Genomic DNA, 26,865 nt, shown 5'->3' with positions numbered 1-26,865 from the left:
AGATACTGCAGACAACGTGGACGTGACGCTCTCATGTTTTAACCATGTTTAAACTGTAAAATATTCCAACAGCCAAGTGCATGCACCTAATATATTTACAGAGACATCCCTGGTTTGTGCAATACATAAGTGCAATCTTCCACGTATGCATACTGCACTTTTTTTTGTGATTAACAGTTTTTATTTTCATTATTCAACAACACCAAAAACACAAATGCCCCCCCTAAACAAACACCACCAACTGTGCTGATCCTTTTCTGCTTACCTACTCCTGTGCTCCTTCATGTACAATTTTTAAAGTTACCCTAACTACATTGATGAAGACATGATTTAAGATAAACCAAAACAAAAATAGACACAAAAAATGATTCGAGGGAAAGTCAATACGAAAAAATAAATAAAACAAGCCCTGCATTAATGCAATATTCTGTTAACAAATACAAAGATTAAAGTAACAATCACAAAATAAAATACACACAAAAACAAAAAGAAGCAAATCTATATATTTTTATACAATTAACTGAAAACTTGTGTCTCGCCACTATATACGCCCTCTCAGGGGCCTCTTAAATAAATTAAGTATTTGCCCCATTTTGCTTTATATAGATCCAGTCTACCCAGTTGTTTATATGATATTTTTTCGAATGCTGCCACTCGTGCCATCTCCACAGCCCACTCTTGTAGAGAGGGTACCCCCTCCGTCTTCCATCCCCTGACAAGTATTTGTCTACCAATCATAATATTGGTTTGGACAAAGCTTTTAATATGTTTATCCTGTCCTGTCAGGACTGTATGATCACTCAAAACAAATAATCTAGGGCTATGCATACTGCACTTTAAACAATTAGTGTATTTTCTGTACAGTCCCCCTAAAAGACTAAATTCTTTATAAGGTTTTTTGATTGACATATTGTATAGTTCACTGTTACTTGGCTTTTATTTTACTGTTACTGGTTTTATTTAACTGTTATTTATACCTGTGTATATAGTGTAATAATGGATATCTTATAAGTGTGTAGTATAGTATATAGTACAGTTTTTTCTTGGGATTTCACTATCCAACCTCTATAGTGTTCAAATGTTTTTCTTGCTATTACTACTATCTAACTTACCGTTTGGGAGCTGCTGTAACGAACACAATTTCCCTGCAAGGATTAATAAAGTATTTCTGATCTGATTCTGATTGGTTAATCATTTACTCTTACAAGACACCTTTGTAACAACAAGAAAACCTAACATCACTAACATCATGCACATGTACATGCAGGGCCTGCCACTGGTATAAGCAGGCTATGTGGTTGCTTAGGGCCAAACATTAACTTGGACTTGTGTGTTGCTTGCCCCTCACTTTTTAGGGTGTTGACTGGCTCACTCAAGAGACTGATAACTCTCATTATTTATCATTAATTAACCCCTTTCACGCGCTCCATTAACCTACAGATTATAATCTGTTATTTGTAATGATTCTCAATAAAATCATGAATGTAGTCTTAATGTATTGTCTGTATTATGACATAAGTGGAGGTAACAACAACAATCTCTAGCCAAATAAAAGGGAAGCCTCAAAGTAGTATGTTACATTTTCCTGTGTGCAAATCATTATCATGCTTTGGTGTTTATCCTCACTCTTACTGATCAGACAGGACCTCTGGTTAATATCTTATATTAATTCCTATTAATATTTAGCTGCAAACAGTGTCAGAAGATGAACTGCCTTTATAGTCTAAATATTCAGTTAATATATGTGATGACACCTCTGACATGATAAATGAGAAAAATCTGACAAATCTAAAAAAATAGTTCAGATAAGGTGGTTTAATAAAAAAAGTTTGTTTATTTTCATTGGACAAAATGATCCTGCAGGATCCAGTTACTTCATTTACTTTTCACATCATGTTACTGTTTGTAGTTACTTGCCAACCCTCAAAGAAAGTAAAAGATTTGAGGCCACAAACAAAGTCTGTGTATGCCCACTGAAAGCCGAGGGCTGGCCCTGTGTACATGTACAGTAATATGCTGTTTATTTATGGTCCTTGGTCTCAGTCCTTAAGATGTAGCCCTATAAGCATCAAAGCTCGTTGGAACAATGTGCTTGTGTAATTTGTGTCATTCAAAAGGGTTATAGCAGCCACATCATAGCTGATATTGTTGGCGTGGCACCAGGAGGCCAACGCAGTTTTAAAATGTATTATTCAGACAGTATTGCCCTCATTGCACTGACAGAGCCTGTTTCAAACATGAACAGAACACATGGATGTAAAACTCACACACTCTATGATTTAGCCTAAGACAATTGTTTTACCTGATTCAAAGGATAATGACTACGAAATGATAATAATCATTTGGGGAAAGTACTGTCTAAAACATCTGAGGTCATTTTGAACACCTGGACCTCCACATTTTCTTCACATTTGCTTGAAGAGAAGTGTGATTTTCAAAACTGTTATTGTGTCCATTACATACAGCAGAAGTTATGTCTGTTATGCAGCACCAACAAGAGAAGTGGAGAGGATAATTTAAGTACTCCAGACTGTAGTTCCATGTCAGCCGGTGTTTATCTCAGCCCCAGTGTTTGTTTACCACTTCATGTTTTAGTCTCTTTCAGTCAAAAGTCTGTAATGTTCAATAATTGCCCGTTCTTTGCATGATTTAATATCCCCGCAGGATAATCTTGTTTTCCACTTGCAGCTGGTCTTGTATTAAATTGAATGCTTTCATCCTCTTCAGGATGGATCACATGATATTTACTAAAACTGCTTGATCATTCTCAGAAAAATAGAAATACTTGTGCTGCATGTTGAGAACTGTATTGAACTATTTTTGTGGTTAGGGGATGAAAATTTTAATCAATGTAGCACAAACTGCACTTGTTTTTTTTGTTGTTTTTTTAAATATATAATGTCACAAACAGGAAGTTCTACCTGAACTACTAGCACAACAGCTGAGTTTGCATCACTGGTGTCATTGTTTTCTTAACAGAACGGTGACAGAGGCGGTATCAACAGTGTGTATGCTACATATCTGAATGCTGAAATGGCAAACTGATGAAAACCCCTGACAGAAGAGTGACCCTGTACCAGTAATAAGGGAGACTGTCATTCAGATTGGGAAGGCTGAATTCAAAGCCCCTGTTACAGAAAGAAACTTTTGTTGGAGTGTCCTTTAACTAAAATGGAAACTCGAGGAGATTCATGCAAAACTGTGCTTCATCATTCTGGTGAAAAGTAAAAGTACAAATATCTTTGGCAGCAGCACTTTCTGTATTGTATGTGTGCAAGCACCATGCTGGCGTTATTGGACTTGGTGAAAATTCAAGATTGTAATTTTACAAGCTGCTTTTTATTGAAACACCATCCTAGAGCAGCCCACAAACCATAATTCTATTCACCACTGAAAAAAAAAAACGTAGACATGACAGCAATTATTAATCACTCATCAGTATTCATACACATTGTAACTCACAATAAGAAAAACTAAAATAAATAGTCGAACAATAGAAGTGAATGAACATTAAAAACAATTGTTCAACATGTTAAAACGTCTATATTTTAAAACCCTACGCATAAAACACTCCAAACTTTAGAGTGGCAAATCTTACACAAAGCTTCTCCACGAACTATAACTATTTCCCAAGAAATATGTAACTGATTAAAAAAATGTCTATGGAAAGATAAAATTACATAAAGTAACAATATAAATTAGGCACTTGTGAATAAACCCACGAGGTTTGAGGTTAAAAAAAAAACAGGCCAGAGGCCCTCAGAGGCCCTGCACCTCCCACAACAGTATCTCATTAAAAGCTACAGTGAAAAGAAGAGTCCCAGAGGGAGAGAAGTGACACGTCTGCAGTGAGTCACTGTGCTGCACAAAGTCCTGGAATCTGCCGCTGGTTGACTTGATCAACTTCAATACTCGCTCTAAGAAGAGATCAGAAACATTGTGAGAAATTAAAATTATATTTCTGCAAACTAATTTCCCTACTTCAGATATTGTGGGGATGATCTTAGTTTACCTTTTGATCCCACAGCTATGAGTTGACTCTTACAGGAGAGGCTAAAGCATGTGGCCCAGTGGGGCAGTGCAATCTTTTTGATTATCTGTAGTAAAACAAAAAACAAACATATTAGCATGAGATTAAACACACACACATTTGTACACATTCAGCCATCAGGATAAAGGGGGAGCTGCAATACCTGCTTTGTAACCAGGCTGTAGAAGGACAGCTCTTTCTCTACTCCGTAGCCAGTATAGACCACCAGGCTGGGGTTTGTAGGGCAGAAGACAGCAAGGCTGGGAGGTGGGCTGTCATCCTAGAACACAAACATGTACAGAAATATTACATGTGTACTGGTAATTGGTAATAAGAGTCAGTCAGGCATTTTGCTGGGCATACACCACAAAACCTGTGTAGTGAAATTCCTTGTGTGTGTACACACACCTGGCCAATAAAGTGAGTCTGACATATAATATTACCTGCATTGTGCGACATGTTTTAATTTGAATGGACTTACTCTGATCAGAAATATGACATTATGTCCTTTTGCAGGGTTATGTGCAAGACCATATCGTTAAATGTTAGAGAAATGTGTGTGTGTGTGTGTGTGTGTGTAAGACTGAGATGATGTATCCTTTGCATAATACAAACAAAACTGTGAACCACTTGCAAAAAAAGAGAGGTCAGAACATTCAGTATTGAACAGCAGTGGTACAGAGACGCAAATATGAGACATGAGATATTCCTGATCATATTGGGTAAAGGGTTAGGGGTTAAGTATCAGCCTTATAATTAAATGTTAAACTTTTAAAAAATATGCCAGTATGTCTTCACTTGACAGAAGGGAGCTGGAGTATCTGTCAGCCTTAGAAAAAAAAAAAGATATACTCAACATCAGCTCAACATTAGGAGTGACATTCTAAGTCATTACAATGTACTGCTACTTAAAATACAGACGGTACCCCAAAATAGGCTGGAGCAGGAAATGTCAGCCAATCTAGAAGATCACACTTGTCCTTCACCCAATCGGCAGCCCACACGCTGACACGTCTGTCAGCACTGGCAGCCAACCACATCTCGTTTCCTTCCAGTCCGAAAGTTTTACACTGAGGATTAGAAGATAAAACAGCTCCATCAGACACGCGCTGATGAAAAAAATGTCATAAAATGTCACAAGAACCCAAGGAAGAACTTCAGAGGGCACTTTTTTTTCCACCTTGCATTTAAATAGCACCATATAAGATCTATAACCCTGTATGCTGTAGCTGCAGAGAGCTGATGAAAGGAAATGCCAGACCAGGTAGAAGACCAAGATAAGAAAGACTATAACATTATAAGATAATGACATGTCAGGAACAAAGACAGGCTGCATTCAAGTGTTCAAACTGCCAATTAACAATTCTAACAAATTGATTTCTTGTGGCTTTTTAAGACTGCACACTGTTTTTAATTGGATTGATGTCACTTGAAACAAAAACATATTTGTTGAAGTAGTAAGTGACATTTTCATATAAATAAATGTCAGTGTTGCTATTAGATTAATAGTGATTATATAGGCACGTACCAATGATTCATTAAAGCTTACATTTGCAGTACTTTTACTAACAATCTTTCTGGTAAACAGAGGTGCTATTTTTTTTTTATTTGCTAACAGAAAGATCAATTTGAGGTACATTTCAGGAGCGGACAAACACTGTGACTGATTATACACGGAACAAAAGAGCAACACCTACTGAAAATTTCCAAAAGTATTGCTTTTTAAGTGATTGCTGTTGTGGAAACACCACAGCAGTGCACTCTCTGTATCATATGTTGCAGCTGATCAGATTTAATGATGCGTATTGTAACCTCTGCTGCTGTTTTCTATTGTGCGGCCAAGGTCAAGCTCTGTCAAAGCACCACTCATTGGTCTGATTCAGTGAGCTGACCTGTTCATTCACACACTGGATGGTAGTAATCTGTGCTCCTTTGTGGTCCCTGATGACACGGATAGTTGCTCCATTCACTGGGCTGCTGACAGCTACCAGACCATTCTTTCCTGCTGAAAGGATCACATGACCTGTATGGGGGCCAAAAACAGTTACAACAGTCGAACTGGGTGAAACATAGCAGCATGAGACTTATAGCCAGCACATAGCCAGCACTCTGCTTTGACTCGTCCTTTTTATCATTTAAACATTGATCTATTAGTGTTTGGCCATTACATTCCTCTCTCACCATTAGCAGAGTACTGGATGGCAGTGACCGCCACGTTATGAGGATGCAGCTTCATCTCCATCTCTGAGGAGGCTAGCCGGAAGATTCTAAGGGTGCCGTCGCTGTATCCTGCAGCAACACATGCACTGTCCTTACTCGAAGAAGGACTCCAGCATACACAGCCACAGGCCTGACAGAAAGACACATGAGGGGGGTGTTTATCAGCAGTGTGTTTGCATGTTATGGTGCATGGTGGGTGTGATTGCAGCCACTTGTGCCATCTTGCACACACATCTTACTCACATCAGCTGCCAGCAAAAAGTACAAGAAAGACTCTCCAACTCGTTCATAATGAAAAAAATGTTACTCCTAACTTATTTTTTATTTTTTAGCTTAATAAAATGTCACAAAAGCCATCAGAAAAATGTATTCTGTTAGAGTTGTGTAATTTGTACAATAATCCCCAAAATTCTCTGACTGCCATTAATTTTTAGAGAAGTCTGAGATGTTCCATCAAGGTGTCCATTAGAAAAAAAGCTTCCTTTGATTCATACTGGACCTGACTCACATATTGATTTTAAATTTTTTGGTATTCCCTCACCTGGTTGAGCACCTGGAACTGCACCACCAATTCATTGCTAGGGGCTGTCCACACTCTCACGCTGCCATCCTCGCTGCAGGTGGCGAAATGCCTCTCGTCAGAGCTGAACACCACATCGTTAACCTGGAGAGCAGAGAGGAGCATGTGCAGTGAATGAAGCTTTCCATGTCTGAGTGTAGACAACGACCTGGATTCACCATGTTAACATTACCTCACAGCGTTACCTCTTACCCCAACAAACAAAATGACAAACAGTTATCAAGATAATAAAAGCTGAACAATTCAATTTTAACACGTAAATAAATATAAATGATGATTCATTCGTTCATTAAAACCATTACTAGTAACTTGGTGCTATTTAAAATTTTAAAAATGTGTAATTAAATACAGAAAGGTGACAAATTAAAGCAAAAAAACTTGAACGAGTGGACAAACATCACAAATGTGGATGCCTCCACACACGTGCACTGCGTGGCAGGCCCAGCTGATTCAGCTTTTTTTTGAATGAAGTAGCAAAAGGAAAAGAACTAAGTGACTTTGAAACAGGGTTCACTGTCAGGACACAGCTGTGTAATTGTCTACAGACATGGTCCGATGAATTATTCTCAGCATGTGTGGCGCACCAAGAGAACCATACAGGTCTAAAAGACTTTACCCCTACAGTGAGCATATCTCTGTTAATGCTGGGGACATTTTGCTGGTGTGGTTTGGGTCCATTTGTCCCCTTGGAAGGAAGGACATTAAAAAATCAAAACCACCTTCATCCTATGATGAAACATTTCTGTTGCTTCCGTCCATAGGGCATGAAGGCTCACTGAATCAGATGTTCTGGCCTTCGCAGTCACCAGATCTAAACCCAGTTGAACACATATGGGAGCCAGCATGGTGCACCACCATCACTGAAACACCAAAGCTGACCTGGCAGCACGCGGTGACCCGACACATCGCACTGATACTCCTTTTAATGTGTCACTTGTCTGTTGGTGGTAATGATGTTGGTGGCCCTGTCATCAGTTTACTGAAATGTCATCAGTAACTGTTAATTGCTTCCCTGCTGTTTCTTTACTTTATTTTTATGACCTGATGGTCATAAAAATATCCTGAACTGTTGCAAACAGCTTTTAATGTGAAATACTTCTCTCCCCTGGGAATCACCTTTAATGTGTGATTTACAGGCCATTAATAGAAATTCTCGCTGCAGAAATGTGTGAACTTTGGCAGGCATTTAGTTCTAAAATAAAGTACTGGGACAAATTATAACTCTGACCTGGTGATGGCGCTAGATGTTAAAAAGAGCAGCACTTGTCTCCAGATTATCGGCTGTATGTTCCAAACATGGCTGAAGACACAGGATGTGCATGTGGTTATTTCTCACTTCCCAAAGCTCACACTGGTACCTTGGTCTTGTGTCCGCTGACGAGCCGGGTGCTGCTGTTGTCTGACCAGTTGATGTACCACAGGGTTCCTGCCGTCGTGCCAACGATGCCCATGTCCATTGTGCTATCAAATGCTGCACTGACCGTCGTCCCATCCAGCATTATCTCCTGCTCCAGCACCACCACGGTCCCACTGAAGGACAGACAAAGGAGACCAAAAACAAAACAATGAGGCCATAGGTGATGGGTACATGGCCACTTAAGGATGAGGTACCATATTCTCATTCTTTAACTGTTTAACACAATACATATAGAGAAGAAATATTTAAGAAAAAGGAATATTTTTATGGTTTAGGTTACAGTCTAGCAGAGTTGAAAAAGCACCATAAAACTGCATTATTGTAATTATACAGTGCAAAAAAAATAAATAAAATGCATCTTTTATCAATCTTAATATTCTTTCCCTTTTGCTGAACTTTAAAGCAATTCAGAGTATGTATGTATGTACATCCATGTAAGACACAGGAGAATCATATGAGAATGAGCTACAGACCTGTCTTTCATATCGCAGACCTTTTCTTGAGGCATCACACCCCGCACAGCTTCGACTGCCCACAGTCGCAACCAGCGGGTGTTGCTGCCTGTCAACAGACGGTTCCCTCGACACAGCAACACTCCTACACCGAGAAGCCATATCAATCCAATTACCATGTGTCACATTTCCAGGATCAAAATACATGTAAGCCATATAATTCAAAATGGCAGGTATATTTGAAGCAATTTCATCAAGTTAAATAAAAAAATCATCTCCTTTATTAGACATAAATAACTAGAAAATAATAATGCTGTTGTGAGTATTTAGCTGTTGTCCATATAAGATGGTTAGAATAAAAAGAGGGTCCATTTGTACCGATCTCGCCCTCATCGGCTTCCCAGGTCATCAAGCAGCACTGTGTGTTGACGTCCCAGACGCAAACATGTCCTCGATTGGTGGCGGTGAACAGCAAGGACTCCATGTGGTAGCACAAAGCCGTCAGCTCCACATCACCCACCTCTGCTGGTGTATTCACCCTCTGGACCTATCAGGGTGAATTATTACAAAGCAAATACAACTAAAACCTTTACCCAGTTAAAACACAAAAGGAAGAATGCATCATGTGTTCAGACAACATAGTGAATTAGGGAATAAGTCTGTTTTTCTGCAGTCACTTACCTTGAGGTCTACATCAGAGCCGTGTGTGTGGATAAGGCAGAAGTAAGCCCCTTGGCTTCCCACACAAGCCAGCTGACTGGCTGCTGACGGACTGAAGGCCACATCATGGACCGGTCCTGACAAGCTCACACTGGACAGTATTTGGAAGGTCTTACTGCTCCACAGAACCACCTCTGGGTCAGAAAAGTCTCCTAGATGGTGTTGTGAAAAATCCAAAGTGTCACTAGATTGGTCATGGCCAAGTTTTCATTTACATGAAATGCTCCTGACTGATGGATTCAAATTTGACTGACCGACAGAGAGAAAGAAGCGGTCATCCCTGGAGAAAGTGAGACTCTGCACTGTCCCCTTGTGGTAGGAGATGGTATTGCGACAACTTCCGTTCTGGACATCCCAAATGCAGATAAGGCTCCTGTTGCCGTGACTGCCACCAGCTGCTGATGCTACAGTCTAGACACAAATAAGCAGAGTTTCATTTTAATTTCTCAGTCCATAAGACGAAGCACTAAAAAGGACACATGTCGAACATGAGAAAATGGCCGGCTTCATAATCCTGGACTTCCTGGCCACAAGATGTTTGAGTTTGAATTTTTCTTAGAGATATTTCACAGACATTTGAGCCAATAGCTTTTGAGAAGACTTTTAGATCCTTTTACACAGAGAATTGTACTAATTATTAATTACTAATTTATTTGGATACAGTTGCTTTAATACTGTAAGTGAATTTCGTTTTGCCATTTATAATTCTTTGAGTTTCACAATTATTTGACACATTAGAAGTGTTTTCAGTGTCTCACTTGGAGCCAATTTCTTTCTCTTCTTGTAAAATATTGACTGCTGGCACAAAGAGCTAACGTAGACATGCCCTTCTCTTGTCTCCTGTTGATTATGGGATTTTATTTCTTCACCTCTTGACTGGACTAATGACTGGGGTGAGGTAATTTTTTTTCAGAGGTAGTGATCCCCTGCAGTGACTAACTAACTAGCTGAAACATGTGACTTGTACCCCTGCTGAGCTGACTGGCTGAGACCAGTTCAGAATGTCTTGATCCAGTAATGCCTCTCGGAAAAGAATTGACAGGGATAAAAAATAAAAATAAAAAAATCACTATTTCCTGTGAATCGTCTCAATATGTCCATTATGCTTTCTTTCTAATCTGGACATGGCACAGAAACATTCAAAAAGTTATCACATGAACGATCATTGGTGCCAGTTTGGACACACACACCTGCACATGCTCAAACAATATGACAAAGTTTCCTGCCAGTAATGTATGACTGACTTATAGAAACTGATACAATACACTTGTTTTCGCCTTTTGGCACATTCATGTGCCATGTGCTGGTACTGTACTCTGTTTAACTGTTAGAGCACAGACACAAGCTTTAGAGCCCAGCTCACAACAGCAACAGTTTCATTTTGTGGGTTGACCAAATTACAGAATTAATGTTGAATAGTGACTAGCATATAACATCTACTACGGACATTTCAGATGATAAAATTGACTGTGGCTGCCCAAAACTGTTACGTGAAGAGCTGAAACGATTCGTTATTTAAATCGATCACTTGATGGACAAAACATTTTTCAAGCATAAATAGAAAACTTTCCCATTGATACGATTTCCTGCTTCTTTTTGTCATACAGACAAAAACCTCTGGGTTTTGGACTTTTTGTTAAAACAAGACACACCTTAAGCTCTGCACTGTTCTTATTGGCATTTTTTCCTTTTTTTTTTTGACATTGGCTAGACAAAGAATTTAGTTAACAAACACGGAGGAGAGTGAATGCGACACAGAATGGGGTAATTCTGAACAGGACCAGCCAAGACAAATAAGGAGACTGTACCTAAAAGAGGGGCTACTTAGTTTTGGGATGAAAAGTCTGACACAGACCAGAAAACTGTACGCAACACAATGAAACACCATTGACCCTGTTTTATACCTATGCAAGAATCATGTCAATCTGTAAAGAGTCTACGCAGCCACAGATATACTCTTGAGAGCTCAAAACAAACCCCAGACTGGTTGCATGAGGCTTAGATAACAGCTGCCATTGCAACTGCAAAGCAAATGTGTAATAAGAAATATTGTTCTCATTTTATTTAAGCTCTTTTATGATAAGCTCATAAAGACTTAATTCTCCCTGAGGGGAAAGATGGCTTGCGGCAATACACTTCAATACACAGCTAACAGAACAGTACAGTGGTACAATTTGCATCACTGTTATAGTAGTAGTACCTGTGCATCATTTGTGACTGCAAGACAAGAGATCTCCTCGCTGTGGCCCTGCAAGTGTCTCTGACTTCCCGTATGAAGGTACTCCACCACCACCACACAGCCACATGAGTATGCAAACAAACCTGTAACACAAATTAATAGTTGGAACAGCAAAACAATAACAGCTGACATGAAAAACAAAGCCTATGTGCATTTTCCATTCAAACTTTGCTATTCAGTCTACTTATACATATAGATATTCATATTTGGAGAGCCAATGAGTCATACTTCAAGTGTTTCCCAACTTTACTTTCAGTATATCATGCTAACCTTGGTCAGGGCTCCACACCATGTTGCTACGGCCATTGCCGTTATAACCAATAACTGCTTTCAGCTTTATGCCCTCTTCTCCTGGTTGGGGAGCCACAGCACCCTGGATCACAGAAAATATACATAGACTTAATAGACCTAACAGGAAACAAACAGTATATAGTAATATGTATCACCATACAAAGTGCTATTTACCTGATCAAGAGAGGAGGTTTTGAAACGTGGGATAAAGTGTCTGTAACAATCAGGACGTACTGGCTTCCTTGCATTCACCACAACTAAATGACAAAATAGCATCAATTAAAAAATATCTTCAGAAAAGGCAAAGTCAGCTCACAGTTTAGGCTCACCAATGCAGTGGGGCCCTTACCAGCGTCCATATGACTGGTATTCATGGGAGATATGTTGTCCAGCTCTGTTACTTTGAGGAATGAGATGGCAGGTCTGGAGTCAGAGGAAGGAGCTGAGCCAGTGGCTCGGAGTGGAACGGTTTGGATAGTCGTCGTGTCATCATGACAAAGAGACAATGAGCTCAAAGCTGTGGGAAGGAAAGAAAATATATCCAACGGTCACCTTTAAAACACAAAATGATTTATTTACAAGAAACAAGGAACAGAGGGCTATGACATACAACAAAGCTCACAGGCTGGAACTGAACCAACTGGGTTTTATATAATTGTGTTTCTGTATTTTAAAGAGAGGATCCTGGTAGCAACAGATTTGAACAAAGCCTGAATATACAATAAATTAACCAAGTAAACTACAACAACAATCAACACTTAGAACACTGCTGAAAAGAAGCAATCTTCGACTTCATTTAGACAGATATTTTTTGATACATGCACAATTAAAATCATTTTAACACATCTTTTATTCTGACCTCTTTGCTATAAATTGTCTGTTAAGTGTAGGAGCAGGAGATACAACACCTGAGCAATCTTGAAAATCAATAATCAATATAAATCTTGTGGAGCAAGCTCTTCCTCTTTTAGTTCAATAGGTAATCGAATGGTTAGTCTGTTTCCAGCTTGAGTGCAATAATCTTAAATCCTGCAAGTTAGAAAATATATCTGTGTTTCTTGCACTGCTCAAAACTATAACCCTGTCAATACATTGCTTAAGGTCTAATAACTAATGAACTATGTCAATGGACTAGTCAATCACGCTTTAAGAGAAATATCTGGGAAGAGGCATGTTTGCATAGCTTTATAAATATCAATTACAGATGAACGAAAGCAACAAGAGCTGCTGACATTTCCAGGAATTGGAGGTACGCTTTCTAACACTAATATAGTTTCTTAAGGTGTCGGTGCAAATCTGCTCTTTTAGCTGATGTTTTAGTGACTGAAACTGTGTGAACTTACCCCCTTGGTCACCTTGGTCAAGGGTGCTGACGTCCAGACGTGGTGGCGATGAGGAGGGGAGGGGTGCCGTCTGTCGTGGCATCCCGTTGGACAGCTGGACTCCACTTACTTCTGGTTGAACTGTTACATGAAGACACAAGAGCGCCAGTGTATTTGTAAGAACATCTGAATCTGGTGCATCTTTTATTATTGTAGCATGAACTCTAAACAAAGTTACCTGATTTAGGAGCCGAGATGTAGCTTAATCTGAGAGGTGATCTGTGAGCGCAGAGTATAAATATTTACCAATAAATTGGTGAAAAGTTTAAAACGCACATTAATAACAAGACTCAAACATGTAACGGGATTATTACCTGCTCTCAGACAAAGAGTCAACAGGGTGTGCCAGAAAATCCCAAAGGAATATGGCGTCTCCCACTGAGATCACACCCAGCTGGTCAGGGGTAAAGCTCACCTGGCGGATGGGCTGACTGTGGCCTATAAACATCTAGTACAGAGAATCACACGTGTCAGTTACTACTAACAGAAAATAAGCTCCTAATACTACAACTAACGTTGAATTAAATGACAACATACTAACAACAAGGAATGCAACGCTTTAGCACATAATTATACAGCTGTAACTGCTCTCATGATTTGCAGGCTGAAGTGTGAAATGACCTAACCCCTGATGGTATAATCATAGAATACACTAAAAGAAACTTGTTTGTAGAGCATAAAAGATCAGTCATGAGTCATCATGTAACAGTTTTTCAAGCAAAAAGTAAACAAGAAAATTGAATGCACCTTTTTTTCCACAATTTTCTTATATTTTATAGACCAAATGATTAAATCAACTAATTGAGAAAATCATCTGCAGATTATTCATTAAAATATGAAAATATTTGTTAGTGTCCCCTCTTCTGAATTTGTGTATTTTCACAAGGTGTTTAAATATTACTTTGGTATAAATTCAACTTGGATTTATAGCTGAAATCTGTGTTAAAGCACTTTGCATTTCATTTACATTGCTTATTTGACTCATACATAGTGGCAGGGACTTTCTGTAATCCATACTCCAGTCAATAGTACTGATTATACAAGACATGAACTCTACCTGTGAGTTAATGTCGAGCTGCATGTTATAATCCCACACTTTCACAGCATTGTGTCCTGCTGTCAGCAGGAATCGACTGTCCTCACTCACAGCCAGAGACGAGCACTGGTGTTTGTGCACTTTAGATACCTGTTAGGAGGACGAAAATCCAGTCAGACGTACAAATTCAACCACATGGCTTGGATTCTTCCACACCTGTAAGGTTCTTGTTATCAGTATATCTGTCAGCATCTTGTTATGTTGTGTTATCTTGCTCCTGATTTTAGCTCAGCCTGACAACTATCTTCCAACTGTTCTCATAACCCAGCTACTTATACCTCCAAATACAATACAGAATGGGCTATGCATGCTCTAACTGGACCCAGAAAGTATCTACATTCACAATCCTGACTCCGTCACTATTGTAAAGCAAATGGAGCATTATTATTTTATTTTTTTAATTTAAATTTTGTAATGACAGTAACAGAATAGGCGTAATTCTTAAGTATTATTAAGTACAGACAGAAATTCTGCCTTTCTTTAGTCTCCTCCAACTCAAGCATCAGCTGTGTTAAAGTTCAGCTTTATTACCTCACGGAGAAGACGGCCTGTGCTAGTGCTGACCCAGAGTATCTTGTTAGCTGATGTAGTGACCAACAAGTGCTCAGTGGAGGCCGGAGGGAAGCAGACCTTCAGTGCAGAATCAAGACGAGGGCTCTCTACATCCAAAATACTCACATCTACATGAAGCAACTGTGCAGAGATAGACTGGGTCAGTGCGGAAACTTAAGAACATACAGTAAGACATAAAAACTTAGAACATGACCTCGCAAGCTCAGGTGATATGATGAATATATTAACCGTCAGTAAGGGAAGATTACAAACACTTTCTCAATCTTTTGGGGAAAATTCACAAAAAGACCACCGTAACACTGAAGTGAAATCTGATCTGAACAATGCGAGAAAAAGGCACGGGGTTGAAGTGACAGCGTGCAAGATACCTCATCCAGAGAGTGTGAGTCAGCGATGGTGACAATGTACTCTGTGGGACCGACAAAAGCCAGACAGCGGCTGTCACTGCTCACTGCAAGGGCGTCTGGAGCACGCTCAGTGCCCCGAGCCACGACATTACCTAGAAAATCAGCCAAGTACAGAGTAAATGGAATAGCACTGATGTTGAGTGAGGCTGCCTGGTACGCTAAGTTGTGTATTGGGTATTGAGTAATTAACTTTATTAATTCCAGAAATATATATAAATAAGTGCATGCAGTATCTTATAGTATTGTTGATTTCATAGATTCTATGTTTTGGAATAGCTACATATTAAAATTTACTGTATGATTAGGCTTATTTAACATTTCTGATAAATGTAACAGTACATACACACAACTCTGATCACATTGTGGTCTTCCTCAGAGGCGTTGTAAAGTGTCAGAGAGCCATGGGAGTCAGCACTGTACATGAACTCCCCATCCGGGGAGAAGGCAAGACCCACGACTTCACCTCTGTGCTGTCTACAATACAAGGACAAGTTGTAAAAGCTTTTAAAATGCCCCAAAATGACACACATACACTAAGGTGTATGAAGTTTAGTACATTAAGTCAGATGAGAATTCATTGCAGTCAAAGTTCAAAGCTGTTTGTTGTTGTTGTAAATGCTTTTAAATATATATATATGTCTCATTATCTTTAAAAACAAAAAACGAATTAAAGCAACATTATGTAACCTTTTTTACCATAAATTAAAATTATTTTTATCATTTTTATGCTACACTGACTTGTGCCTTTGTTATCCTACTCTGCACCAAGCTGGGTAGAATTATATCTAGCTGAATTTTCCATTACATACAGCTTGACATATGATGCTACAGCATGCAGTAATTGTGCTCATGCGAGCTTTGGTATCCAAAAAGGGAAAGTTGCAACCACTGGTGGAGCTACATACTCTATGTAACTATAAACATACTTGTGTTCAGCCATTAGCTTGGCACTGGGGATGTCAAAGACCCTGACAATGCCGGAGCTGAAGCCACAAGAGAAGACCTGCTCTCTGGGATGGAAGGCCACGGAGCATGGGTTGTCGTCTGACACAAAATCATACAACTAAGGACAGGAGATAACAACAGTAAATAAGCCAATAGCAAACCAAAAGTATTGGACACAGTGTCAATTTCTTTAAGGAAAACAAGCAAAAGAAGTTCACACTGCAGTTACTTAAATTAGTTAATCCAGTTACTTTGCTTTGTGATTCAGTTTACTGTTGAAGACTTTGGAGTCACTGAGAACCAAGGGCTAAGGGTAAAACAGTATCATAAACAAAACCTTATGCTGTCAGTATTTTAAAATACAAAAAGAAAGGACACTGAAAAATTTTGACAGAGAACAAACACAGAGCCTTGTATGGCTCCGCTTCTATAGTGAACAGACAAAAGTCACTCTAAAGTGGAGAGACTGCGTACATAGATTTGGTTTAACAAACTGAAACTTGGTGTCTCCTAGGCGAAATAAGGGCATGATTAAAATAATTTTCCTTGAGGCCTGTTAAACCATGGTGAAAATGTATTAATAAACCATTCAAGCAGTAGGTTTTTATTACTATAAAGAGGTAAGAATAAATGCTGAAAAAACACTGATTGACCTGATGCAAGGAATCCATATTCCAAATGCGCACTGTGCCATCGGAGGAGGCTGTTGTGAGATGGCGACGGATACCGTCCACACTGAAGCCGAGCACGGTGTCTGTATGTGATCTCATCAGCGTGTTGTAACCACGGCTGCTCACATCAAGGAAACCCAGGTTACCATTAGAGGTGCCTGCCAGGACTTGAAGGCTGTCTGATGAGACTGACACTAGGCTCACAGGTCCCTCATGTTCTGAAAAATAATGACATGTTTTTGAGTTGACTCTTTGATTTTTTATTTATTTTTTGGTCTGTGTAAGGACTTTTTGCAGATAATGTGGTTCTGTTCGCTTCATCAGACCGGGAGTTTCAACACACAATGGGGTGCTCCCCGAAATGAGTTTAAATATTTTGGAAACCTTGTTCACAAGCAATGGTATGAGTTGGATATGAAGACTGGTGTGATGTCAACAGTAAAGTAGATGTTGTACCAGACCATTGTGGTGAAGAGGAAGCTCAGCTGAAATGCAAAGCTTTCGATTTACCAGTCCATTTACATTCAAGTGCTGACCTACCTATTAGCTTTGGGTAGTGACTGAAAGAATAAGATTGTGGACACAGACAGCCAAAATTAGTTCCTCTGTAGGTTGACTGGGCACAGCCTTAAAGATAGGGTGAGGAGCTTGGATATCTGGAGGGAGCTTGTGTCAAAAGAAACAAAAGTGTTTGGGGCTGGAGTGCCTTTGTATGGAGGTTTTCCCGGTACATCAAACTGGGAAAAGATCCCAGGACAGACCAATCCATCCCAAAAGAAGAGCAGAAAAATGCTGCTGGGTAAAGAGTTGTTTGGAATACCCTGCTTAATCTGCTGCCACCACGAAGCAGAATGATAGTTGATGGATAGATATGTCAGGCATGTTTTATGAATATCTTTCTATTATTTTTAATATTGCTCTGGTTTGCACTAACAAAATGAAGCGAAATTCAAAACGGTGCTTAACAAGTTAAATTAAATTTGATTACAACTTTGTATGAAAGGCATTAAAACAGAACAAAACATCAAACTGTTGCTTGTGGGATGGAAACTTTAGGCTGCTGTCAGTTTGCTGGAGGTAAATGTTATGTCACGGTCCCCTGTGCCTACCAGCCTCCAGGAAGACTGCAGAAAAATCAAGGGGCCAGAGCCGCAGGAAGCCATCTTCAGAGCCTGTGGCACAGAATGATGAGGACACACTGATGCTGTTGATCGCAATGCTTGGACCTGGAACACATACACACAAGCACATTTTGATGCCGAGGCTCTATAGAATGTTTTCCCCCCTATACACAACCCTTTAATCTGGTAAATAACACAAACCTTCTCTCCGACAGAGAAGTAAACACACCTGTGTTAAAAGTCCATTTTTCCCTGCGGTTTGCATGCTGCTGCTGTGCAGGCATCAGCCTTCTGACATTTCTGATGACAACTCTGCTGTAGTCAATCTCAAAGATATGGCCACTGCGACTGCTGGCAAATCTATAATACGACAATCACAGGGAGAAAATATGAATATGAATCTTTTAATAATAAGATTTTGGATTAGATCCACACTTTTTCCAATGTTTGGTAAAGTAGCGACTGGTTTGCTCACTCACAGTGTTCGATCATCAACATATTGGTTGGAAGAGTTTCCCTCCTCAAAGGCAACGTCTGTGAAGTCCATTGAGTGGTATTCACCCAGGTTGACTGGGCAGGAGCGCAGCGTCCCATTTCGCATTCGCCACAGGCGAATGTTATCCCGACCGCATGAAACCATCCTGAAACCAGCACACTCAGAGATTAACCCATGTATTGAGAAGCTGGAATGAGACTTATATCTTTCCTACTGCTGCAGTGAGAAAAAAAATTTTCACTTCTTTTTTCACTAGCAATGTGCGATATGTCATTGTTTACGATATATTGTCAAAAACATTCCCCAGGGTAAGAATATGTCATCCCACGATAAAAACAATAAATTCCCATTGATGACGTATGTATGTGCACGACACACTTGCAGCCCAACACGCATATTGACAAACATGCCTCCACAGACAGCCTGAAATGTCTCTAGAGCAGAGACTATCCAGGTGGATTCACGGACTAAACTCTGATAATCTACCTGTGTGTGTGTTCTCATTTTGTTTATTTCATGTACCAGCTTCTAAATGTGAGTCCGACGCAATTGATGCTGCAAAATACAATGACCCGAAGAAGTTTAATTTGATTTGTGTCTGATGATTAGAGAGCGAGCGAGAGAGAGAGAGACAGAGAGCGAGAGCGAGAGTGCTTTGGTAGAGAGACATAGAGTAACAATAACAGAGAGCGAGTGCAGACCTTGATAAAGCTGTTATTAATCAGAGAAATAAAAAGTTATTTCCTGATTGTTTCACAGTGGTTATATTCAGCAGGTATAGACACGCCCACCACCAGCTCCCCCCAGCCTTTATTATTATTTTTGTGATAGATTATAGTCAGAAAGGTTAGGCTGAATTGGTGTTTATTCATCTTTTTTTTTTTTTGATAAATACCAGAAATAATCGGGATAAATGTGAGTTAGTCCATATCTCCCATCCCTATCTCCCACTCTCTTACCAAGATTCTTTAGCTTCCTGTGCTAAAAATACCTGACGCAGGGAGTGGAATGATTATCTGTGCAGTCTCATCTGCAGGATTAACTCTTTCTTCCACAAGAAACGTGTATGAAAAAAAAAATTCCATCCTTGATTTGCTTTAACATGACATGATACAGTATGTAGAATGTGTAATGAGCAGATGAAACAATGTCATCAAGATTTACTCTTAGTGAATCAACAGATGGATGGAAATGCATAAAGTTTTCCCAGATTTGCAAACATACACTTGGCTTGGTTAAATGTGCATCCAAAAAACACAAAGAGAAGAGTGGCACCTTGTATCATCAAAAAAGGCAACCTTCATGGTGTGGATGTCCACATCTGTGTGTGCTTTGGCTAAGATGGTCACCTCTCCGCCTTTACTAATGTTCAGAGTGTTCCAAACCACCACCATCTATGAAAGTTTAATTAGAATGACAAATAGAGACAGTCAGGAGTGCAAACAGGAGGATTTCTGAGTCATAGACTTTATTAAGGTGAGCAATTTATAGCTTGTCATAAATGAATGATGAAAAGTGTTACATGCTCTACGGAGCATGAATTTTCGGCACTTACTGTTTTGATGTGGTTGTCTTTACCCACTCCACAGAGAATACCACCGGCATACGAGAAGCTTTGAAATGGAAAGAGAACAACAGAGAATTAGTGTTAGCGAGCAGTGATAAAGATGAGCTTTGTATATGTAAAATAAGTGCGTGTTCATGACTGCATGCATGTATCCGGTTGGTTACCTAAGAGAGGATAATGAATGCGCATGAATCCTAAACATGGCCAGACAGCTTCCTTTGGGATAGTTCCAGACTCGAACTACACTGTGGTTACCAGTTTGTGCTGAGGCCAGCACTGTGGTGTTTCCATTAAAAGCCAGTGCAGACACCTACAGAGAAAACACATTGACTGATGTAAACATTAACTGAATTAGGACACTGGACATTAGGAATTACAAAGTACCTTAGTGCATTTAAGATGCTGCCAGAACCAGCTGTGCCATGGCACACATTAGAAGAGACTCAGCAGCAGAGGCAGGTCAACACATCACAGCTTATTTACCTTATCAGTGTGACCGATGAAGAATCTCTGCTGATTAGAGGATATCTTCATAGAGATGATGATTGCATGACATGGATATACCACAGCATCACCCGATTTGGTCCACAGGGCCTAGCAAGTATTAATGTACAGCGGTTAGACCTCTAATCAGCTGCTGATTTAATTCTTTTCATTCGTGACATTCATAATTACAATGTATGTGAGAAGCCAGACTGAAAAACTCTAAATTAGCATACACATCTAGTAGTGGCTCCTCCAAAGCCAATGATTTGATTGAGCCTGAGAATCGGGTCTGGAAGCAGCTTCTATCAAGGAGAGCACAAAAGAAAAAAAAAAACTGCAATTAGCTCCTAAAGAAATTATGTCTTAGTAGGAGTAGGATTCATTTCACTCTCCACTGTCATCTCTTACCCGTTCTCTGGTTTCTTTGGATGATGATAGATGGATAGGATGTGGCACAGGAGTGCAAACAAACTGAAAATAAAACAAGGTTAGTGTTTCCAATGCTGCCATAAAACTGTAAAGAAATGTCATGTATTGTGCAAGAAAAGATCTAGTCAATATGTAGCTTCACCTCTTCTTCACTTTCCTCCCTATATTTGCTGAAGACATCCTCAGGATGCACGTAAACGTGAACTCCCCTGCCATCAGTATCACATGGTGGCCTGGATCTAAGATGGTGTGAATTGGAGCGTGATGACTCCTGCTGATGCTGGTCATTATTTGAGCGAAGCCAGTCATCCTTCTGGTGAGTGGAAACTACACCCAGCTCAGGTATGTTGGTCACCAAGGGGGTTCGATTCCTCTGGAGCTGAGGAGACAGAATAAGAAAACTGCTAGAAAACCAAAAATAGCAGCCTCCTAGAAGACTAGACGATACAAAAGATCAAGCTGGACCATCTGCCACATTCTCCACTGACAAAATTAAGCTGATTAGCATGGCAGAGAATTTATTTAAAAAGATACTAAATGTGATCAGTTACTGATTTTGGAGTGGTTATCTGCTGGATGAGGGACACACGGTCCTGAACTGGTTTGCTCAGGTTGACACAGCAAGGCTCCTCTCTAACAGGGCGTCTTTGGTTGGAGACGCATGCTGGGATAGAAAGAGATATGAAAGTTGTAATATATTTGGAAGTAATATATTCCTAACATGATTATATGGAAGAATTATCCTATCATTATTCAAGAGTGTAGATTTTCAGTTTGAAAGCATGATTTCTCCTTCTCAGGCTCAGATTTATTCTCCTCGTGCTCACATTTTGTGCTCGCACTCTGATTTCTGCCGTTTTCTTTCAAAATGTCTGCTTGGACTCAAAAATCACATGCTTGTGCTCACATTTCTTCTTCTTGGACACAAACATTTTTTTTGCACTCAAATCTAAAGTCTATGCGCTCAGATCTAAAGTCTGCGCTCTCAAATCTAAAGTGCTCGTATTCAGAACAAGCACGTCCTCTCATGTTAGGGCATCTGCTCAGACTGAATGATGTCCCTCCCTGCTGTCATTTTGAAAGAAAGCAGCAGAAATCTGAGTGAGAGCACAAAATGTGAACACGAGGAGAATAAATCTGAGCACGAGAAGGAGAAATCATGCTCTCAAACTGAAAATCTACTCTCTTGAATAAAAACAGGATAATTCTTCCATAGGATTACCTACAAGTGGGTGGGCTAAAAACAGTTTTAACAGGTTTTAAAGAAAATCTCCACACAAATGTGACCAGTGGAGCCATGAGGTGTAGAATTCAAGGGCAGGAAGGCTGCTGAATGATGAGCAGTGTGATATTTTATAACTTACTAGCTTCAGGTTTAGGATTGCCTTTTTGAATGGAGTCAAAGGGTAATTTTGTTCCCTCTGAGGGAAACCTGTTGGTGTAGAACAAGATGAGAGATTAGTGCACTGTGGGTGCAGGTAACTGTAGTTGTCTTAAAAATGAATATAGATATGCCAAACTTGTTTTTAATACTAAACTGGTGTTATGGGCGAAAAAAATCAACTAGGGTAAAAAACTGACCTGACATCAAAAGCTCACATTTCCCAAAAGGCTTTTAGGCTGCAGAATCTCTATTACAGCTGCACTGATACAATCACCAACTAGAAGGTGACTCTGAGAGCACAGACTCAATCTTCGACAGCAAAAGTGAAAAAATAATTTGTGTCTGCCCTGTGATTCAGATTCTGCTTCAAAGAATTCTTCCTCGGATCATGCTACAACCTTCTGCCAAGTTTCAGGAAAAACAAATCAATAGTTTTTTTTTCTGTAATCCTGCTGACAAACAGACAAATTGCACTGAAAACATAATCTTGATGGAGGTAATAATCATGCTGTGACATCAAGTCATTAGTGTTTCACTTATTATCCACAGAGAGACAAAAATATGTTGCTACCAAAAATGATGGTCGCAAAAATGAGAAAAAGTAGTTCAGAGTAAATTTTGCCTTTAGCACAATTTCAGTGACGTACGTGCTGTTCCCAAGTGAAGTTACCATACCTGATGTAATCATAGAGGTCATGCCAAGAGCCTCCCTTGGGCACAGGAAATGACATGTCTCTGGGCATAGGACCTGTTCCCTGAGAAGAGGTCAAACCCATCAGCTTGGCTTCACTGAAGGAAACTCCTGTCGAAAGAGAAATTTGCACAAGTAGAATAAACTTTGTAGAAATCTGAAGGCGGAGTCTGACTGAACTAGATATGGAACAATAGGTACAGTATGTGAAAAACATATTTTTTTGATGTTTTGAATTAAAGTGCTCTTAAAATACTCCCAATATTCATTCCTTTGTACCAAGGCATTTGACTGGTCCTTGAACTGAGTTGTTTAAATAAGCAAGAGCTCAAGTGGCTCTTGACGGTCAAACAATGATGCCATGTTTTCTGGCCTGTGATAATTGAATAACACGTTATACTTTTTTCCTGTGTGGTATAGGCAGTGGTACATTTTTGCATATGCCTCAAACTAGTAAAAAAAAAAAAACACCAGTGCTATTCAACTAGTACATACAGTATAAGATTTATAGTATATCTATGACATCACAAAAATGACAGATATATTAGGTCTAAAGTTACCCAGCTTAGTCTCACATAGGGCATTGGTATTTTGGGTTCCCCTGATTATGAAAACAAGATACAGATAAAATAATTATTGTGTTGCATTCTATCTCCCAATGATCTTGTGTTATACATCCAGCGCACCTTGCCTTTACAGTGGATCACTTTCATCTCTCCTAAAAGCTTAAATTCACACTGCAGTCTTTGAGCTAGCCACCACTTCAATTTTGATGCACATCTATCTGTGGCGTTACGGTACCGGTGCTTGGAGTGACAAAACAGCACAAGAGATTCACATTTCAGCAATCCTTTCTCACATTATAACAAATATCATATATTTATGTATTATATTATTATAGTATTATAGGAAACCTAATGTTAAAGTTTCAGATCAATAAACACATGATGGAAACCTAATGTTAAAGTTTCAGATCAATAAACACATGATGTTTCAAAGAGTGAAATAATCACAATCTCACCACTGACCAAAAGAATCGTGATTATGATTTCTGCCATTATCGAGCAGTCCCAGTCTCACCTGGATCGAGCAGCAGATCACTGGTAAACATGTTTTTCACCGACATGTTAGCACAAAGCTTGATGCTTTTCAGGTGACTGTAGCAACGGTTGACGTAGACAGAGAGTGTGTACTGCAGATCCAGCATCAGACAGGTCCAACGCACTGAAGTGGGAGCTGGACCCACAAAACCTGGAAACATCAATACTGCCAGTTATATTGCAAGACATGCAAGATTATTTATGTTATATACATAGGTACATTATACATAAAAGTACAACGTACCTTCAAAACAAATGTATACAAACAATGGCTCATATGTACATCAAATATGGTTACATGTGTGCATGTATGTTACCATGTCTTGCAGATTTGGCCGTGCTTTCATAGACTGAATCCTTTGCAGCTCCACACAGGAAAGGAAACTGAAGCGAGGTGGGTGTGGACTTGAACTCTTTAAACATGTTGGAAAAGGAGAGACGGACAACCTGGCCCTCCTACACGTCACAGTACAGATAGAGGAAAAAAAATGTCTTCCTTTAAGAGAAAAATCTATTTAAAAATCAATCTTCACATTCACCATATAAGTGGCATTTATATTAGATAAAGGTTGAATATTTCACAACTAAGCTGGGATAGCCTCCAGCCCTTCGTGACCCTGATGAAGATAAGCGGTTACAGATATGGGGTTGATGGATTTCACAACTAAGCAAGTTACTGGGGTTTTATTTTGCCACTAGGCTTTTAAAAATTGTGCTGTTAATGAGCCAAATCGACTGGATGTACCTACATAAATAAGAACCAAAAGGCATAAAAGTGTAAAGACAATAATTAACATGTTTTTCACACACTTGGATGGTATTTAACATGAGAACATGTAGGCTACTTGGTCCCACTTCAGAATTTCAATTAGAGTGAAATGCCAACACATAAGAAAGGCGTGCATTTAAATGTCAAAATTACAAAGTCAATTTCAAAGGAAGCTAAAAAAGGCTCAGCTGTGGATTAGTCTTCTAAATAAACTCCACTCACATGACTATACAAAAGGACTTTAATTAAATGACAGATTGTTTAGATAGCACAGATAAATCAATACTCTCGATTTCATCACACAGAGGGCCAGGACTGCCCAGCAAAGTCAGATTTGATACCTCTGCGGACACATCCAGGTGGACCACAAAGTATCTGCCAGGGGTGGGCCTGAAGAGAAGGTAGAAGTAGCGCCCTGTCAGCCCCAGAGACTGGTTGCTGTTTTTGGGTATCATGATGTAGCTGTTGGCAGGAACAGGACCTCTGATCTGGAACACTGTACACTTGAGTGTCTTGTTCTGTGATGAAAGCAGACATAAAGTAAATGAACTTGGTCTGAACACCTGCAGGTAAAGGTGACACTTTTGTAGGCTTGAACAGGGAGGACTAAGACAAATGCTGTTTATTTAGGCGACTGTTACTACTATTTAGGGCTGTTTTCATATGTTTTTATGGAGGTTGTGGACACACTTACAAACCACATTTCAAGCCCACAGTAAACATTCAAAACATAGTTTGGGGGTCAAGTATAACTTTAAATATTACAGTAAATATAAACAGTTATTGTGTATGTGTGTAAAGTTACCGTGCATGTTGATACATCTCCCTCTTTCGCCGACTTTTTCCACTCTTCAACTCTGACATGTTTGAATATGTTGACATAAGGATGCTGCCAACCTGCTAAATCAAAACAGTAACATCAACCTAACTTTCACCTTAAGGCTCACAGACACTACCTGGCGAACTTTCATTTAAAAACCTTGAAGTTAATTTTACCTTTTGAGGCCATTGATAGCGACTATCGCCGATGTAAACTCCACCTGTTGATGTCTCAGCCTTGTTGCAACTTCTTAAAAAAATCGAGCAGCTAGTGTAAATGTACAGACCGTGGCTAGCAAACAGACAACTTAATGTCCGACAGAGCTTCCTTTTCCGTTTCTCAAGGGGTCAAAACGATAAAACATTTTGTTTCACATCGTTATAAAATACGACATCTTTTCCAGCTCCCCTGTGAACCGAGTAAACAATAGTTTAGTGTTGTCATCAACAGATTAGTGCGGCAGTTATATCCTTCCCGCTCCAGCCTCTGCTGTTGCTAACGGCAGCACGACGCTCATGACGTATGTGCGTTGCTTTCCCTGGTGCTTCTGGGTAATGGAGTTCCTATTGCATGGAAGAGAAAACTGTGGCGTATATGAGAGCAAAAAGGCTATAAATGACCACAATATGTGTTGGGGGGGGGAAAACATTAAAACAGTCAATATAAACAAATATCTTTTTAATTATACTCCATTTGTATTTTTTTATGTAAAGATGTGTGTGTAAAGAGTCTTAAATAATCACAGTCACTTATTGACAATTTTACAACTTACATAATAACAGTCACTTATTCAACATTTTACATATTCACAACAAACCACATGTCATCTTCAAATGTATGCAAGGATGCATTCAGTCTGAATCCATATTTACAACATTTGGGAGCAACTCCACAGGGTCTTGAAGATGAATCAGGAAGGATACCTGCATTGCTACAGCAGATTGTCCATTGTCATCCTGTTCCCCATGCTGCAAATTGT

At 39.5% G+C, this 26,865-nt stretch overlaps 1 protein-coding gene across 2 annotated transcripts; it reads right to left on the bottom strand.

Moving 5' to 3' along the window:
* Window positions 1–1,816: 1,816 nt before the first annotated feature.
* wdr90 (WD repeat domain 90) lies at window positions 1,817–26,402 on the bottom strand. 2 transcript variants are annotated; one of them, XM_019272699.2, is made up of 43 exons: window positions 26,063–26,402; window positions 25,872–25,966; window positions 25,408–25,584; window positions 24,615–24,753; window positions 24,278–24,448; window positions 23,182–23,308; window positions 22,487–22,554; window positions 21,674–21,786; window positions 21,265–21,501; window positions 21,102–21,164; window positions 20,927–20,995; window positions 20,691–20,801; window positions 20,372–20,517; window positions 20,196–20,253; window positions 19,916–20,034; window positions 18,624–18,785; window positions 18,374–18,504; window positions 18,133–18,249; window positions 17,006–17,241; window positions 16,334–16,470; window positions 15,751–15,881; window positions 15,369–15,499; window positions 14,959–15,120; window positions 14,389–14,517; window positions 13,646–13,779; window positions 13,510–13,550; window positions 13,293–13,412; window positions 12,299–12,466; window positions 12,124–12,206; window positions 11,929–12,031; window positions 11,620–11,741; window positions 9,674–9,830; window positions 9,381–9,571; window positions 9,078–9,246; window positions 8,721–8,844; window positions 8,189–8,360; window positions 6,792–6,914; window positions 6,212–6,380; window positions 5,923–6,053; window positions 4,957–5,100; window positions 4,194–4,310; window positions 4,013–4,097; window positions 1,817–3,917 (listed from the first exon to the last, which is right to left on the bottom strand). In XM_019272699.2, the coding sequence occupies exons 1-43, from the start codon at window positions 26,073–26,075 to the stop codon at window positions 3,760–3,762; spliced, it is 5,553 nt and encodes a 1,850-aa protein (XP_019128244.2). In that variant the 5' UTR covers window positions 26,076–26,402; the 3' UTR covers window positions 1,817–3,759. The 2 variants fall into 2 exon arrangements, with proteins under 2 accessions (XP_019128244.2, XP_019128245.2); XM_019272700.2 differs by having other exon boundaries at window positions 25,872–25,963.
* Between the last annotated feature and the right edge of the window lie 463 nt (window positions 26,403–26,865).

This window comes from Larimichthys crocea, chromosome XVI, assembly GCF_000972845.2.
Source record: "Larimichthys crocea isolate SSNF chromosome XVI, L_crocea_2.0, whole genome shotgun sequence".
Taxonomy (NCBI): Eukaryota; Metazoa; Chordata; class Actinopteri; family Sciaenidae; genus Larimichthys; species Larimichthys crocea.
This window is presented reverse-complemented; position numbering and strand designations above follow the sequence as displayed.

Excerpts from the sequence above, each read along its gene's own strand:
- wdr90 (XM_019272699.2), bottom strand. Across the intron at positions 21,165-21,264 it reads GGGAGGAAAGTGAAGAAGAG|TTTGTTTGCACTCCTGTGCC; the intron begins GTGAAGCTACAT and ends TTTTATTTTCAG. Across the intron at positions 6,381-6,791 it reads AGTTCCAGGTGCTCAACCAG|GCCTGTGGCTGTGTATGCTG; the intron begins GTGAGGGAATAC and ends TCTTTCTGTCAG.